The sequence below is a fragment of the Lynx canadensis genome, chromosome B3 (assembly GCF_007474595.2).
Source record: "Lynx canadensis isolate LIC74 chromosome B3, mLynCan4.pri.v2, whole genome shotgun sequence".
Lineage (NCBI taxonomy): Eukaryota > Metazoa > Chordata > Mammalia > Carnivora > Felidae > Lynx > Lynx canadensis.
In genome coordinates, this window is record NC_044308.2 from 331,558 (window position 1) to 347,804 (window position 16,247).

Genomic DNA, 16,247 nt, shown 5'->3' on the forward strand with positions numbered 1-16,247 from the left:
CCCCAACACCTCCAGGACAGGCCCGGAGGACAGGCGGGAACTTACCAAGAACTGGATGATCAGAGTCCCCTTCTCCAGGGGCGCTTTGTAGATCGGCATCCCCTCGTCGTGCACACACTTCAGGTCCCCGTGCTTTATCACCTCCCCTGCCACACAAAAGGCTCCATTAGGAAGCAGGAAGACGGGGGTGGCCTGGGGGGCGGGGCTAGCACCCTGGCGACACTACAGCCTCGCGGCACCCCCCCCCCCCCAGTCATAAGGGGCCGGTTTAAAAGTGAAGCGGGAGCCAGAACACCGGAGTCTGAGGGGGCGCCTGTGTCTGCAGCCCGACCCGCCCGCCTCTGGGGTCTCGCAGCTACTACCATGGGCGTTGAGGCCCCCCGAGCCTCACACGCCATCTCCCGCCTGACGCGAAGGAAGGAAGGAGCCGGGTCCCCACAGAAGCGAGCTCCTCGGCTCAGTAACGCAAATGCACAAACGGAGTAACGGGCGGAGGAGACGCCAAACGCCGTCAGCAGCCCGAGGAGGCCGCGCGCAGCGTGTCGCGGACCCCTCTGGGCCCTCCCGCCCGGGGCCTCCCGTGGGCTTGTCTGGTGGCAAGTTCTTCTGTCTCCACTCCTCCCCTCTCGCTTCCGCCTCTAACTGGGGGCCGGGAAGCCACACGCGGGAGGAGGCAGACAGAGGACAAGTGGGCCGCTCCCGGGGCACCTTCCTCGCGGATCCTAGCGTCCGCACTCCGGCAACAGGATGAGAAAGCAGCGAAGCCACAAGAAATAAGCCCGAGCAACGAGAGACGGTAAAAGAAAAAAGGACAGGACGCAGAAAAGAAGAAACATGCAGAAAGAAATAAGAGAAGTCTCCAGCAGATGGCTCTCGGGGGCCCCGGCCCTTCCTTGTAACTAAGGGAGGTGGCGGGGGTGGGGAGTGGGGGTAGTCTTCCCTGGGCCTGGTCCCATGTCACCCACCCCCGACCCTGTGGCCCAGGGCGAGCTTTCCCGGAGCTGACACAGCCACCAGCCCAGCAGCACCGCCATCAGCTGGGGCCCTGTGAGCAGGTCATGAACCCGCACCTGCTCACCGCTGCTAGCCGGGGGCCCTGGGAGCCTCAGCCTTTCCCGCCAAGCCAAGCCAGGGGGAACGGGACCTGGGGAGGAGTCCCAAGTGTCACCTTACTCCGTGGGGCCTGATTATGTGCAGACGCACACACAACAAACGATCAAACTGTCAAATGTTAACAATGGGCAAATCACGTAGGGGGTCCTTGTACTGTTTTTACTTTTACGACTTCTGGTTGGTTTGAAATTGTTTCCAAACACAAAGTTCAGAAAGAAAAAACTCTGATAAAGGCTTGGCTATCTAATTCCATACGCTTCTGTGGCAGAAGGGGGACGCAGAGCAGGGGGAGGAAAGCGACAGAAACAGAACAAGGCCACAGAGGGAAGCGAGCGAGAGCCGGCAGAGGGGAGACCGGCAGGGAGCTCTGGGGTCCCCTCTCTATGCCGCACCTTAGGGTCTCAGTGCCGGCTGCCACCGCCCTTGGACAGGCGGGTCCCAGCCCAGCCCCAGCCTGGCCCTGCAGCCCTAAACCCCAGATGCCGCTCTGCTCACGGCCCGACGGGGTGGAGGGAGCCTGGGTGTGTTGGACACACCTGTGCACACGTGCTCTGACACGGATGGTCCCCGGCCCAGCCCCTCCCCTGCCGTCCTCCCACAGCCCTTCCTGCGAGGCGCCCTGCTGCCCACACGGATGTGGCCCAGAGGAGCCTGCTGTCCGTATGCGAGCTGGGCGCCCGGGCCCTACAGGACCCCCGTGGTCCTGGGAGGGCCCCCCGTGTGTGCAGACGGGCAGGTCTGTGGGAGCGTCCGTGGCTAAGCTGACAGGCAACGTCTTTTTCTCGGGAAATTTCTACTTTAAAACGTCTCCCACTTGTAGTTGACAGTGCAGCGGCTGCGGGGACACGTGATGAGCCAGCCACAGCCTGTTATCAGCTGTTTTCTTACCAAACTAATTTTTAAAAGCTTAAGTTGGCAGGTCCCAGTTACAGTGCTGGACCTCAAGATTCCTGTTTGAGGCTCCTCCCCCCGACTCTTTCCTTCTAGGGGAGTATTTCAAAAATTCACACAATTCCCAAGTCGTTGGTGAGGATTTTGACCTCAGGGAAAATGAAGTCACGCTAACTTGCGTGACGGAAGTCCCCCACCCCCAGCGTGAAGCCAGGCTAGCGGCCAGCAATGTCATACGCAGTCAGCACAGCAGGGACGGACACACCTCCGAAACATTACCTGCCTTGGACGTAATAACGAGCACGCGATCGTCCAGCGTTTTTATCATCTTCTTGAAGCCACAGAGGGCTTCAGAAAGCTGAATTTTCATTTTCATGATCAAGTCGTGGCCTCGCCTCTGAAAGACACTATGATCCTTCTGATCAAGCACAATTATGACATCGCCAGGCTCCAGCTCAGGCTCCTGATCTCCTTCTCCATGAAACAGTATCTTTTGACCGTCTTTCATACCTGTGAGACATCACCCTTTCTGATTAGCACTTCTCTTAAAAACCATGCTTCCTACAGAGCTCTGAAGGTGGCACAGAGTCCTCTGGGGGTTCTACTCATCAAACCTCCCAACTTGGAGGGAACCAGAGCGGTGGCTGGGGTCACGCCCCCCACCCCACCACATGGCGCAGCGGGGATGCCCTCCACCAGCGCGCACGCGCGGTCTTCTCGCTGCACGCGTGGGGCGCGGCTCTGGGGCTGCGTGCACACGGACACAGGGTTCAGGATGCTTGAACAGAAGTCCTTTAAGAACACCTGTCAGTCTGGGTATCGAGTTGCGCACTTTGGTCTCATCTCTCAGGTAGCATATATCCACCAGATTAGGAACCCACAGAATAATCCACGGAGAACCGCTAACCATGAAAAAGGCCTTCTAACGATGGCGCAGGCACAACAGACGGCAGGGGAAGGCGGGGGCGGGGAGGATCCGAGGCGGCAGAGGGACGTGTGCAGAAGGAGCACGCGGCCCCACGCGCACGAGCTCTGCGGCCCACGTTCGCCAGGATCCTCCCAGTGACTCTAACGGAATCGCTAGAGGACGGCGGGAGGACAACTGACCAAAACCAAGGTCCAGTGACTCTCAGAGCGCTGGAAAGCCCTAGAGAGGGGGTTGTTTTGGTCTCGAGGGAGCAGACCTCAGCAAGCAAACACACAGGTGAAGGGGACGGCGGGGGGACCTGGGGGGACGAGAGGAGGCAAGAGGGCTCCGGGCACATCCGGGGCCCCTCGAGTATCTGCAGCGTCACAGACCTCCCTTCCCGACGCCAGCACGCGCCCGCGGTCGACGCCGAGAAGCGCCTCCAGCCGGCGAGCGGCGCTGGGCGGCCTCACCTTTTTCAACGTGTACCTCGATGATCTTCTTCTCACGGGTCACCTTGGCGCCACCGCAGACCTCACAGCGGTCCCTGGGGCTGATGCGCTCGCCCTGGCCCTTGCACTCGACGCACACGGTCTGGATCTGCTGCACCACGCCCGGCCCGACCTGCTGGATGTGCACCTGCATCCCGCGGCCCTTGCACAGGGGACACTTCTCCACAGAGCCCTTCTTCCCGCCAACACCTGGGGGGCAGGAAGCAGAGCTGGGCACCAGGGCACAGGGGGCACAGGGGACGCGGGGGGACCGGACTGTTTACAGTCACGGAGAGCAACGCGGGAGAGTCTGGGCGATTCTAACGGAGCGGGTAGCATCCAGACGTAAACGTGGGGTCGCGAAGGTTCGCGGTCCCGGCCACACCAAGCCAATTCATCCCTCGGGCTTCCTCAGCCATGTCTTCTTCTCCCCTGCCCACAGGTGGCCGAGTGGGCCCGGCCGCGAGAACTGGAGGGGGGGCTCCCCAGCTCGGCCGACTCAGGACAACGTGCGTCCGAGGTCACCAGATACGATCTTTCTTGAAAAATCCTGTTTTTAAAACTTGTGTTCGTGGGGCGCCTGGGTGGCTCAGTGGGTTGAGTGTCCGACTTCAGCTCAGGTCATGGTCTCACGGTTCGTGAGTTCGAGCCCCGTGTCGGGCTCTGTGCTGACAGCCGGGAGCCTGGAGCCCGCTTCGGACTCTCTGTCTCCTCCTCTCTCTGCCCCTCCCCTGCTCCCGCTCTCTCGCTCTCAAAAATACACATTAAAAAATAAAAAAAATAAAAAAACAACTCAAGGTGTGGTGAACTATGCCCAGCTGCCTGGTTTTACAAAGCTTCACTGGAACACGGGCACGTCTGCTCATTTATGCCAACGGCTGCTGGCGCACTGAGAGTTGAATGGTCCCCAGAGACCACGCGGCCCACAAGCCTGAAACACTATCTAGCCCTTTACAGAAAAAGTTTGCTGACCCCTAAGTTAGGTGAATCATCTTGACTTTAATTTTTTATTTTTTTTAATTTTTTTTTTCAACGTTTTTTTATTTATTTTTGGGACAGAGAGAGACAGAGCATGAACGGGGGAGGGGCAGAGAGAGAGGGAGACACAGAATCGGAAGCAGGCTCCAGGCTCCGAGCCCGACGCGGGGCTCGAACTCACGGACCGCGAGATCGTGACCTGGCTGAAGTCGGACGCTTAACCGACTGCGCCACCCAGGCGCCCCCAATTTTTTTTTTTTTTTAATTAGCCTCCACACTCAGCATGGAGCCCAGCTCAGGGCTTGGACTCAACCCCGAGATCAAGACCCAGGCTGACGTCAAGCTTCGAATGCTTAGCCGACTGAACTACCCAGGCACCCGACTTTTAAATTTTTTAAATTAACGTGTTAAAAAAAAAGTCACTCCATATGAAAACGTACAGGGCAGAGTAACACAGATTTGGCCCTTAGACTACCAGTTTGCAATCTGTTTGACCCTCATGTTCGAAAAAACCAAGTATTTTCCTCTGAACTGTAAACCAGAACCGTTTCGTCCTCTAAGGGATCAGACCCATGTGACTCATTCAAACGTTAATTTTTACCTTCACATTTTTCACAAATTACGTTTTTCTGGAGGGCCAGCTTCTTTGTGACTCCGTTATATAAATCTTCGAGAGTTACAGACAGCTGATGTACAACATTCTTGCCTTAGGAGAGGGAGAAAGAACACCTGGGAATATGGTATTAAACGTGCCCACGGGACCCCCAGATGCGGGCACCTCCAGAGCCCAGAGCCACACCCATCACTCATTGTCCCGGTGCTCCCATCTCACCGGCCCACCCTCCGGGCCTCTGCCAGCCAGAACCGATTCTGTCCAGTCATTGATAGATGTGGACAAAACGACTTCCCGTCTTTGCTTTCTCAGCACCCCCCTGAGGACGGAGCGACCACTGGGGGACCCGGCCCGGGGTCGCTGCTGTTCCCCACGACAGGGCCTCTCCCGCACAGGGGAGGCAGGACCAGCAGTCTAGGCACTTTAACTGGAATTCTACTCTCCCCCGAGCGTAATGCTCTCTACTCTTTGAGCCCTTCTGTCGTCTGGGGCCAAGTGGGAACTCTCCCCTGCATCTTTGGGGTGGGAGTCTACGGTGACCCACAGGGTCGGAACCCCCCCCCACCGTGGGACCCTCACGCTCCCCAAGACAAGGCCACCGCTCCCCTGCTGCCCGTGGGACCCTCACAATCCCCGAGACAAGCTGCCGTTTCCTGGCCGTCAACTTTGAGACACAACTTGATTCAGGGCGTGAAGTGGTTCATCTCAGGGCAGTGAGGGCACCCACGGTTTTAATCGTGTCCATAACGTCACTGACAGGAGCGGCTACACACCCAGACCACGGGGGGAGACTTTCCTAACCTCCGCGTGATTTTCGGCTCCCTGTGTTCAAGACTTGACAGCCAAGCTTCTGAAGCTCAGTGTCTGTCATAATGTAAAAACAAAACCCCCTTATTCCCCCAGGGCCTCTTGCCGACCCAAACCACCCCTCTTAAACCCCAATGCAGAGCTTGCTTCTTCTGATTTTACCCAGGATTTTAACAAGCTTGGCTATCTATCTGGTTTCAAGGTCCAAAGCAGATCATCGACAGGGAACCAGAAGGGGGAAGGGGCAATTCGAGACCACGGCTAACAGAGGCGGCAGAGGACACAGCCTGGTGGGAAGGATGAGGTGGAAAAGCAAATCCCAGAATCAGAAACAGCAGCCTGGGGCCACTCAGCCAAGGCCGGTCCCTCCTGCAGCCCCCGGGGATGAAGCCGCTAACCCACAACACGTTCCAGAGAGAAGGGGGTGAATCGTGTCACCTGGAAAATTGGAGCGGGCTGAGAAAACAAGGCCACACTGCAGAGTGCCAGCCACACAGAGCGCAGGGCCCCTGGCCAGACAGGGGGCAGAGACAGCAGGTGCCATTATGTCCCTCAGGGCACTCAGGGGCCTGACCCCGAGGACAGAGGAGCAGAGGGCAAGATGAACCTCCTTCCTGGCCGCCAGTGCACTTGCTCCCTTTCAGGTCGTGTCTGGAGGGTGTCAGGTCAGTGGTACGTGTGCTGAGACATTCCAGGTGCCTGGATACCCGCTAAGGGGTGAACCATTTAAAGCTAGAGACCCCCAAACATGACGTGTGTGCCCTGTTAAGGCATAACCCGTCTTGATTCCAATAACACGTATGATCTGAAAACTATAAAATTTGCCGAACGTCTTCAGCAAGTATTTACCTCTTCTCTCTCTTGCCATCCGTCCCCCGCCACCAAAGAACATGTCAAATATGTCCATGGGTGACGAGAAGCTGGGGCTGCCCGAGCCTCCTTCCTTAATCGCCTGTTCACCACCCTGGTCATAAATGTCCCTTTTCTTTGCATCCGAAAGCACTTCATATGCCTGGGATATGAGCTTAAACTTTAAGATGAAACGAGAGAGAGAGAGAGAGAGAGAGAGAGAGAGAGAGAGAGAGATTACAATGAGAGAGAGAAGGTTTGAGGACTTTGTGAGGCACACCCACCATCACAGACGCCACGGCAGACACATTCTGCACCTACTCCCCCGACGCCAGCAGCCTGCGCCCTCTGGAACCTGGCTTCTCCGGGAAACAGGGCCAGCCGAGTGAGGGGCTGGTGGCAGGGCCTCTCGGGAGAGCAAGGGGAGCTCCTCCAGCCTCGGCCGCCCGGGGCTCCACCTACCACCCGATGGCACCCTGGCCCCCGCCCCCCCCCCGCCCCCAGGTGCGGCCGCCTCCCAGCTCAGGAGAGCTTCCCTGCTTCCCTAGCACGAAACTCAGTTACAGACGTCCGTGCGTGCACCCGTCCCCACGCGCAGCTGTCCCCACGTGTACCTGTCCCTGCGCATCTGTCCTCCTGACCTTGCCCTCGGGCTCCCCATCTCGCCTCCCGCCAGCACCAAAACCTCTCTCCTCACATCTCATCTGCCTCCCAATGTTTACATCCAAGGCCCCAAAGTGGACGAAACACCCCACGCGTCGCCCTCCTGCCGAAACTGTGTCACTGGCAACCAGTTATTAAAAAAAAATGTCAGAAAACCCCAATTGAAAGACATTCTAGAAAACTAAATGCAACGTGACCCTGGACTGGGGAACAATGGCTAGAGAAGACACTGGGACAAGAGGAGACATGTGAATTTGTTCCTTGGGGGAGGGGCGTACGGCTGATCCGGGCGGGGATGTGGGTTTTCCTCGGCGAGACCTGCCAACTTTCTGGGCCGAGAGCTCACGCTGGGTGCAGCTTCGGGTAACCGTGAAGAGACAGGTAGAGCAGACACAGTGCCACGTTTACAGTGCGAGAAGCTGGTGAACGAAACGCGCGTGTTCACACTCCTACCTCCATCTTTCCGTCCGTGTGTGCAAGCTTTCAACATAAAGTCAGGACAACATAAAGTATCTCCAGCGCATCCGTGCTCGCCACACCCCAGGCCCGCTCCGCAGAGGCGACCGCCGCGACCTCGCCCGTGTCCCGCCCCTCGTGCTCATGCCAGCTGCCGGCGCCACAGTGAGTCGGCCCGGGCCACGGGGCGCCAAGGCCAGACCGCACGTATCCTCAGACTGAACCCCCACTGCAGCTGGGACAGCTTCGTCCCCTGCTGGGACCCAGAGGGACGCGTGGCGTGTGGAAGGCACTTGGTACTCGTTAGATGAACGGCTTGATTCTGGTGGGGCTTCAGAAACGCACACAGGACGCGGGGTCCCGGCCCTCCAGAGGCACTCCCCGGTCTGAGACAAGGCTCTACGCGAATATCCCGTAAGGCAGCTGCCTCCGTAAAACACACAGAAAACGTGCTATGAAGCCACAAACACGGGGGCGCCTGGGGGGCTCGGCCGGTCGAGTGTCGGACTCGATTTCGGCTCAGGTCACGATCTCACGGTTCGTGGGTTCGACCCGGAGTCGGGCTCTGTGCTGACAGCGCGCAGCCTGCCTGGGACTCTCGCTGTCTCTGCACCCGCCCTGCTTGCACATGAGTGTGTGTGCACCTTCTCGCTCTAAATAAACTTAAAACACACACGTCTGCAAATCTGACAGAAGTACTACATTTCCTCTTGTGTTACAGATGCCGGGTAGAGATCTAATCAACAAATGACAGCTAGTAACTAGGTAATTTTAAAAATTAAGTCTTCAAGGGACATCAGAACCTGCTCCAGGCAGCCAGACCTTCTGCTAAGTTCATTCTCCGCATTTCCGCAAAGCAGCAGGCACCAGTCACGACCACCGCTCTGCACAGCAGAGCGTGGGGATTAGGTGCCCGGGACGTTAGCTCTGACAGCAGGGAGACCAGGCTCCCCCCCGACCCGAGTTCCTGGGCCTGTGTGTCAGGGACGAGGTGCGCTCCCTGAGAATTTCCACAGGAAGCCAAATCTCCTGGATGCCTGAAAGGCACCTGGACTTAACTGACCCCACGGTTAGTCTGAGGGAGCAGACGCGACGGCCTGTCCGGGAGGCCGTGTCCCACGTGGGAGGGGGCTCCCACTCCTACCGCCCGTCGCCCCCCCCCCCTGAGCTGCAGCACTCTAGACCCCAGTTCAGGTTCGCCTCACTGCTGGACACTCGGGCTCCCACCGGCTCACCTTTCAGTCTGCGATCATGCGCCACCCACCTTAACGAGATTACTGCGCAGCGAGGAAAAGACGGCTCTGGAATGATGTCTCGACTTGGAAAAGCACTTTTGATAAAACACCATGTAGCGAGAAAAAAAATGTGCCAGGATGACCACGTCTGATCCCCCCGGAAAGAGCTGCCTGCAAAGAGGCACCGTCACGGCAGTTAGGGCGACGTGTACTAGGTGGTTTTTCTCTACATTCTGGTATTTCCTGTACTGTTATGCTCTCTTTTACGATTTTTCAACTTGAAAATCTACGACCCAAACTAAAATTTACGGCGCAATGGGCCAAAAGACGGGATGCATCTCAAGCTGATCAGGGTAGCGGTCCAGATGCCCCCAGCCCTGCCCGAGAGGGACTGGCTTACTGGTCCCGCCAGAAGGGCCCATGGAAAGCTGGCGGGACGAGGGGACTGCGGACTCCACAGGGCACCTGACGACAAACACGGCCGCCCGGTGCTTAGCAACACAGGACAACAGGGCCCAAAACAAAGGCCAACGGCCATCTTAGCGGTCTCCCTGCAGGGCGGAAAGACCGGCTTCATCTATTTTTGAAGAGACATTAATAATACAGTGACAAACCTGGGAAGAAAATAAAGACTCTACCTGTGACACATCAAGTGGGTGAGAACTGCACACAGACTTGAGCAGACAACGCCAGGTCTACGCAGTGTGCCCAGCACACAAGAGGCCCGGGAAGGAGGCATCTGGTGAAGGATGAGTGAGTCTAGGGAACCCTATGGCACAGAGTTTCTATGGATTGTGGCCAGTCTCCTCGCCCCCTGTGATCTCCGACCCAATTTTCACGGAGCGCCCGATGCCCCCTCCACTGCAAAACCTTCCCTCCGGAACCGCCCCCCTACAGGGCATGCACACCCCCCCTCCCCCATCCAGCCACAGCCAGACACCAGGCCCGCGACCGTGCAATGGCGAGCACAGGTGCAGGAGACCGGCCCGGTGACTTGGAGTTTGGCTCAGAGGCAGCCCACCAGAGCTTCAGCCAACAACCAAACTGAAGGGTCGTATCCCCGTATCCCCCTCATGGAAGGCGGGGACGGGGGACATCACGGAACATACCAGAGAGGCAGGCAGAGGGGAACATACCAGACTTCACCATCAAGAGACTCATTTACGGGACACCCATTTGGTGCCCGAAAATAAGCTGTGGGACGGGTTTCTACAGGACAACGCCTACGGGAACGTGGGACAGCTCGGGTCCGGTTTAAAACAGCTTCGGGACAGCAATGGCACAGTCAGTCCAGCTGTGCGCACACGGTCATGAACTCACTCCTGGAAAGTGCCAGGAGACCTGACCTGAAACTGGGGTCAGGAGGCTTTCCCCCAGGCTGTCTCTAGCCAGCCTCTGAAACACTGAGTGAGAAGCCCGGTTACGCTCTCATTAAGGGAGAGTCTCAGAAACGGGCCACGGCGAATCTGGGAGCACGTCTATGAGACACCGACGCCGTGCAGAACGCCGGTGACTTTCAAAGCTACAGTAAGCCATCTAAATATAGAGGAAAGAATTCGAGTGAGTGACAAGACAAAACGGTCTCGCAGGAAAGCATGTTAAGCTTGTGACAGCCACATTCGGCACATGTGGCTAAATATAAATATTCTATCACTGTTGCCACCGGCCAACCTTCCTGAAGGAGCCTCCTCCAGCACGGGGCAGCGAACACAGGCGGGCACTCACGCTAGCCCCGTTGCCACAGGTCCAAGTGTTGGATGGGTGCCTGCGGCCTCAAGGGTGACAGCCCGTGCTGCCAGCGACTACAAAAGTCCACCTCCCCAACGTCATCGGACACCAAGTTTTATAAGAAAGTGGCAGAAAGTGGAGGGAGGAGTGGACAGGCCAACAGACTGTCCCAAGGATCCACACGGGGTCCCTCCAGTCCCCGGTCAGGCGCATAGTGAGCCCAAGGAGGCCGGCTCTGTTCCCAGGAACAGCAAACAGTTGAATTCAGGTGCCTATTACAGAATTCTCCAGCCTATTATTGATACTTGGAATCAACTGTGGGTCATTTGTCACAGAAAACCTGGAATATTCCTGCAAAATGATGTATCCGGGCAGAGATCTCTCCGTTCCTGCTTAATAAATGTGATTATTCAATGCCTGACGGGAGATAGACACACAGACCAAATCTGGCCAGCGGTTCAGCTGACTGACACCGGGTTTGTCTCAGGTCCTAGCGAGAAACTCACCCCTGGGGTTTGTGCGTCAAGGGATGAGCACGGAACAGTTCAACCCAGTTGCTCCTGGCGAGTGCACAAACTTCTGGTGCCGTGTGCCTCAGTTCACTGGGTTGCTGGCTGCCCTTCTGCAGAACTTCCCTCCAGCGGTGTGCCCACCAGGCTTCCCGGCCACCAACCCTGACCCCAGCCCAGCCACAGCCTGGGCCCCGCCCCCTATGCGCGCAGGACCCCAGCTCCAGCCCCTGAGCCCCAACCCCGACTCCAGCCTCCACAGCAGCCCGCAGCCCGTGGCCAGGCGCCTGTCCCCAACCCCAGCCCAGGGCCCTAGCAACCTGTCCCGGACCCCAGCCCCCATGGCCTGTCGCCGAGCCCGCTCCCACCCCCGCCGCACCCCGGGCCCCAGACACCTATGCCCGACCCGACCCTAGCCCCTGGGCCCCAACCCCAGTCCGGGACCCCACCGCCTGTCCCCGACCCCAGCCCCAGCCTCGCTGCAGCCTTAGTCCTGCACCCGACCCGACCCCGACGGAAGCCCAGGCCCGCCGCAGCTCGGACCCCCGCCGCCTATGCCCGGCCCCGACCGCGGCCCCAGCCCCCGGCCCCCGACCCGGCCCCCGACCCGGCCCACAACCCCAGCCCCCGGCCCCCGACCCGGCCCCGCCGACGACCGCCGCCAGTGCCCGGCCCCAGCCCGCCGCACCTTCTCGCCCTCATCCGGGTTCTTGTCCGGGTGGTACTTGAGCGCCAGCTTCCGGTAGGCCTTCTTGATCTCCTCCGGGGACGCGCTGGGCTTCACCCCCAGGATGTCGTAGTACTGGGTCTCCTTCACCATCTTGGCTCTGCGGGCGGGGCGGGGCGGGCGAGGCCGGTCAGCGCCCCCCGGACGACCCGCCGCCCGCCCGCGCGTCCCGCTCCGGCTCCCGCTCCCGCTCCGGCTCCCGCCGCCGCCGCCGCCGCCCTGGGCTCCCGCCGCCCGCCGCCCGGGGCCGCCGCACTCGGCCTCCGGCGCCTCCGCCGCGGGTTTTATTCGGCGCCGGCGGAAGGTTCCGCGAGGAGACGGTGACGCCACAAAGGCCCAGAACCTTCGCGGAGGTTCCGGCGGCGCCCGGGCGGGCGGGGCAGCGGGTGCGCGGCCGGGACCCCGACCCCGACCCCGACCGCGACCCCCGACGGCCGACTCACTGGTGCCCTGCCACCGCGCCCGGCTCGCCCCGCCCCCGAAGCCCTCGGCTCGCCCGGAGCTGGACGCCGGATCCCCGACGTCCGACTCACCCGGTGCTCAGCGCCCGCGCCCGGCTCGTTCGGCCCCTGACCCCCGACGTCTATGTCACCCAGCCTCCGGCTGCGGATCCCCCGCTCACCAGGAGCTGGACTGGGCACCTGACTCCCGACGCCCCCCGCCCCGGGCTCGCCCGCCCCACCCCACCCCACCCCACCCCCGCGAGACCCCGCCGGCCCACCTGCTGTTCTGGGCGGTCCGCTCCTCCGGCTGCCCGTCCGACTCCCCGGGACGCCAGCTCTGATCGCCGCCCCGGGCCATGTCTGGGGGCTGGGAAGGGGGCTTGGGCGTCCGGGGCCGCCGCCTTGCCCTGCGGAAGACCAGACAGCCCGAGGGGTCGCGCCGGCGGGAACCGTGCCCCGAGGGGTGGGACTGAGCCGGCTTCGTCCCGGGCTCCGCGCCCTGCCGCGCCCAGGGGTGTGGCCGCCCTCTGTGCGGTAATGGCAGGGGGGCGCGCAGCGGCCAGAGGTGGCCTGCGGCGTCTTTGAGGGGGTTAGCGCGGACCGGGGTCCGCCGCCGTGGGGGGGTGGGGTGCAGTTCCTGAGACCCTACGGCTGCCGGCACACCCCCCCCCCCGTGGGGCATTTGCAAGGCAGGGGCGAGCGTGAGGCCTTACGGATGTGTGTGGTGCTGCTTTGCCGGCCCCAGCTGTGCACCGGGCCTCCCCACTGCGCACACCTGGGAACTCCTGAAGTCCTCCAAGGGCGAGCAGTGACACCCCACAGATGTGGGCAGGTGTGAGTAACCACGTTTCCAGGTCTCCCAAGAGAGGGCAGTAGTCTCGCATCCACTAAGGCCGGACTGCTCAGGGACCCAGTGTTGTGCACGGTGGGGGTGGGGGTGGGGGTGGCGCTGGAGCCTGTGTCCGGACCCTCAGGGGGCTCGGTGGCCCAGGGCCCTGTGTGGAAGGGTACAATAACAAGTCTCTGTCTGACCTGCCCAGGCTGTGCCCGGCTCTCTGTAGGCGCCTGGTAGCCCGATCGCTACCCTCGGGCAGAAACAGGCCCAGAAGGAGGGCTGTCCGAGAACTGCAGACCTGCTCCAGCCGCTTGGCTCCCGCTGTGGAACACTCTGTCAGGGCAGGGAGGGCTCTCCTCTCTGGGGTCCCCTGGTCTTGTGTGGGGTCCTGTGGCTGAGGCAGGCCCTCTGCCCTCCTCCGCGTGTTCGGTGGGGGAGTGGAATGACTTTTGACATCCAAGCAAAATTAAACTGTCGTCTCTGGTTTGGGAGACATTGCCTTTTCCTCTCAATTGGTCCCCTCTAGAGCAGTAACCTTCGGACGGAGAACGCAGAGCTGGAGGTCAGGGGGCCTGGCCCCCCAGCAGATATTTGCGATGTGAAGCTTAGCCTCTCTCTGAGCTGGTTTGCTCATCCGCAGGCCACGGTCGTTGCCACCTGCTCACCTGCCTTCCTCGCGGGGCTCTCCAGGGGTCAGATGGGATGATAACCGTGAAGGCTTCAAGCACAGTGGGTCTCACTCCCAGCAGCTCTCACAGGGATCACGTGGGAGCTCCTGAAAATCCCTGCGTCCAGGCTGCACTGCGGACCAGTTCCATCAGAACTTTTAAGGCTCCCCAGGTGACTCAGTGTGCCAGCAGAGCCGGGAGCCACTGCCCAGCGCCACATGCCTCCCAGACACGTACCCTGGACCAGCCAGGGTCACGTCGTGATGGCCATATGTGGGAGGCCAGAGCCGCTGGAAATCGTGAGGCCCAAGTTCGGATCCCAGCTTTGTTACTTCTGGCTGCGTGATCTTGGGCAGGGGCGTCAGCCTTTCCGAGCCTTAAATTCCTTGATTTTTAATTTTTTTTTTTTTTTCAACGTTTATTTATTTTTGGGACAGAGAGAGACAGAGCATGAACGGGGGAGGGGCAGAGAGAGAGGGAGACACAGAATCGGAAGCAGGCTCCAGGCTCTGAGCCATCAGCCCAGAGCCCGATGCGGGGCTCGAACTCACGGACCGCGAGATCGTGACCTGGCTGAAGTCGGACGCTTAACCGACTGCGCCACCCAGGCGCCCCTTAAATTCCTTGATTTTTTGGTGGGGATCGTTTTAAAAGTATCGGCCTCATAATTTTGTAAAGCACCTGGTACGTAGTTTCAACACGTTGATGCGTTTTGTTTTCCTTTTTCCTTTTGTCTACGCAAAATCGGCCGACAAAGATTCTTTCCTTTACGGACTCTACCCAAGCTCTCCGAGCCCTCTTTGCAGCTGGGCCTCAACCTTGGCCTATAAAGACTTGAGTAAACACTAAGGCCGTATCCCTGAGATGACCCTGACCCTCAAAGCGCCCGCGTGAGAGAGCTCAAGGCTGCCCAAACTTGTTACTGTTTATCCCCTCCCAACACCTGAGGGCAGGGTCTGTGTCTCCCAGTCTCTGAGGCGAGTCGGGTCCTCACTTCGGAAACTGCCAGCCCGCAGATGCGGCCGGCCTGAGTGCGTCCACACTGGCCCTTTGTAAGGGCCTGCCCCTGCCCCCGCCCCCTCCCTCCCTCTGGAGCACCAGTTACTTCCGCCTATTGCCGCGCAGTTAAAATCCGTACTCCTTTGAACAGGGTCTTTGTTTACCTTTGACAAAGCCTCTGATGAGATAGCAGGTTGTTTCCCGTAGCTAGTCATGGGAGGATTTGAGGCTTTACACGTTTATTTATCGGTTACGCTTTTATTTTCACGGTTACTTTTATCACAGCATCTGTCGTGAGCGACGTTGGTTTTCCAGTCGCAGTAAGCAACTTAAAGTTTCCTTTACGTTTAGATTAAAAAAAAAAAAGTAAGGACTTGTTGTAGGTCTATGAGATTACAGGTGGCGTTTGAATGACTGAAATTTGGGAAACGCGGATCCAATTCCGCACCTCATCTTACAGCCAAGGAGACTTTTAGGTGGAGAGGCGACAGTGAGAGGCACAGGACGGGCCTTGTCCCCGACTCACAGTGCCGGGTTCCCCTCGTGGCCCAGGTGGGAGAAGAGTCCAAGCGGGCACAGAAACTGCTCTTCCAAAGTCAACCGGGAACGGGTTCTTCACGGGGTCTACTGAAGAGGGACAGCCACCTGTGCCCGGGGAGGGAGGTCAGGAGGGAATTTGTGGAGGGGGACGAGCACCACACACCAGAAATGAGCAGACGGGTGGGGGAGCCACGCCGAGGAGGGCAGCAGAATAGAGGCAGAGAGCACGGTGCCACCGGTGGAGAGAGGCTCTGAACTGGGTGGGAAGCGGGGACAGAGGTGCCGGAGCCTGCCCGTGAGGGGAGTCTTCTTGTCCTCCGATGGCCCTGGGAGCCATTGAAAGTCTTAGAGCGGGAGCTGCGTTCTGGGGGGATGACCAGCAGTACACAGCAGTGGCTGGGAGGGCTCTGACAGCACCGATTTGAGAGGCCAGGGGGTTGGCGGGCTGGCCCAGAGAAAGGGTGCGGAGGGAGGGAAGGGTGCAGAAACCTCTCGAGGAGGTGGGGGGAGGAAGAGCAACTGTTGGAGAGCGAGAGCGGGAAGAGAAGCAGGAGTGTGGACAGGAGCCAAGACCACGGAAGGCCAGAGGGGCCAGGCGGCAGGGGCCCAGGGGTTGCAGGCCAGGGCCCCGAGGGGCGGCCACGGCGTCTCTCCAACGGCAGGATGTTAATTTGTTGGCCCCAAAATAGCAGGTGTTCTCCAGGCCCCTGTTTCAGTATCTGCTTCCCTACCTCTCTCTGGCTGTGTGACTTTGGGCAGATCCCCTCTCTCCAAGCCTCGGTTTCCCCTTCTGCA

At 59.6% G+C, this 16,247-nt stretch overlaps 1 protein-coding gene across 4 annotated transcripts in view; it reads right to left on the reverse strand.

Moving 5' to 3' along the window:
* Nucleotides 1-12,822, reverse strand: part of DNAJA4 (DnaJ heat shock protein family (Hsp40) member A4) — a 15,745-nt gene extending 2,923 nt beyond the window's left edge. The window contains exons 1-7 of one of the 4 annotated variants that reach the window (XM_030317190.2): nt 12,689-12,822; nt 11,929-12,067; nt 6,650-6,830; nt 4,982-5,086; nt 3,385-3,612; nt 2,284-2,514; nt 46-146 (exon numbers count right to left, since the gene is read on the reverse strand). In XM_030317190.2, the coding sequence (XP_030173050.1) occupies nt 46-146; nt 2,284-2,514; nt 3,385-3,612; nt 4,982-5,086; nt 6,650-6,830; nt 11,929-12,067; nt 12,689-12,768 (1,065 nt within the window). In that variant the 5' untranslated portion in view covers nt 12,769-12,822. Of the gene's footprint in view, nt 1-45; nt 147-2,283; nt 2,515-3,384; nt 3,613-4,981; nt 5,087-6,649; nt 6,831-11,237; nt 11,412-11,928; nt 12,068-12,410; nt 12,427-12,688 lie in introns of those variants that run through there. The other 3 variants (XM_032593541.1, XM_032593542.1, XM_032593543.1) reach the window with 3 other exon arrangements.
* Nucleotides 12,823-16,247: the final 3,425 nt, after the last annotated feature.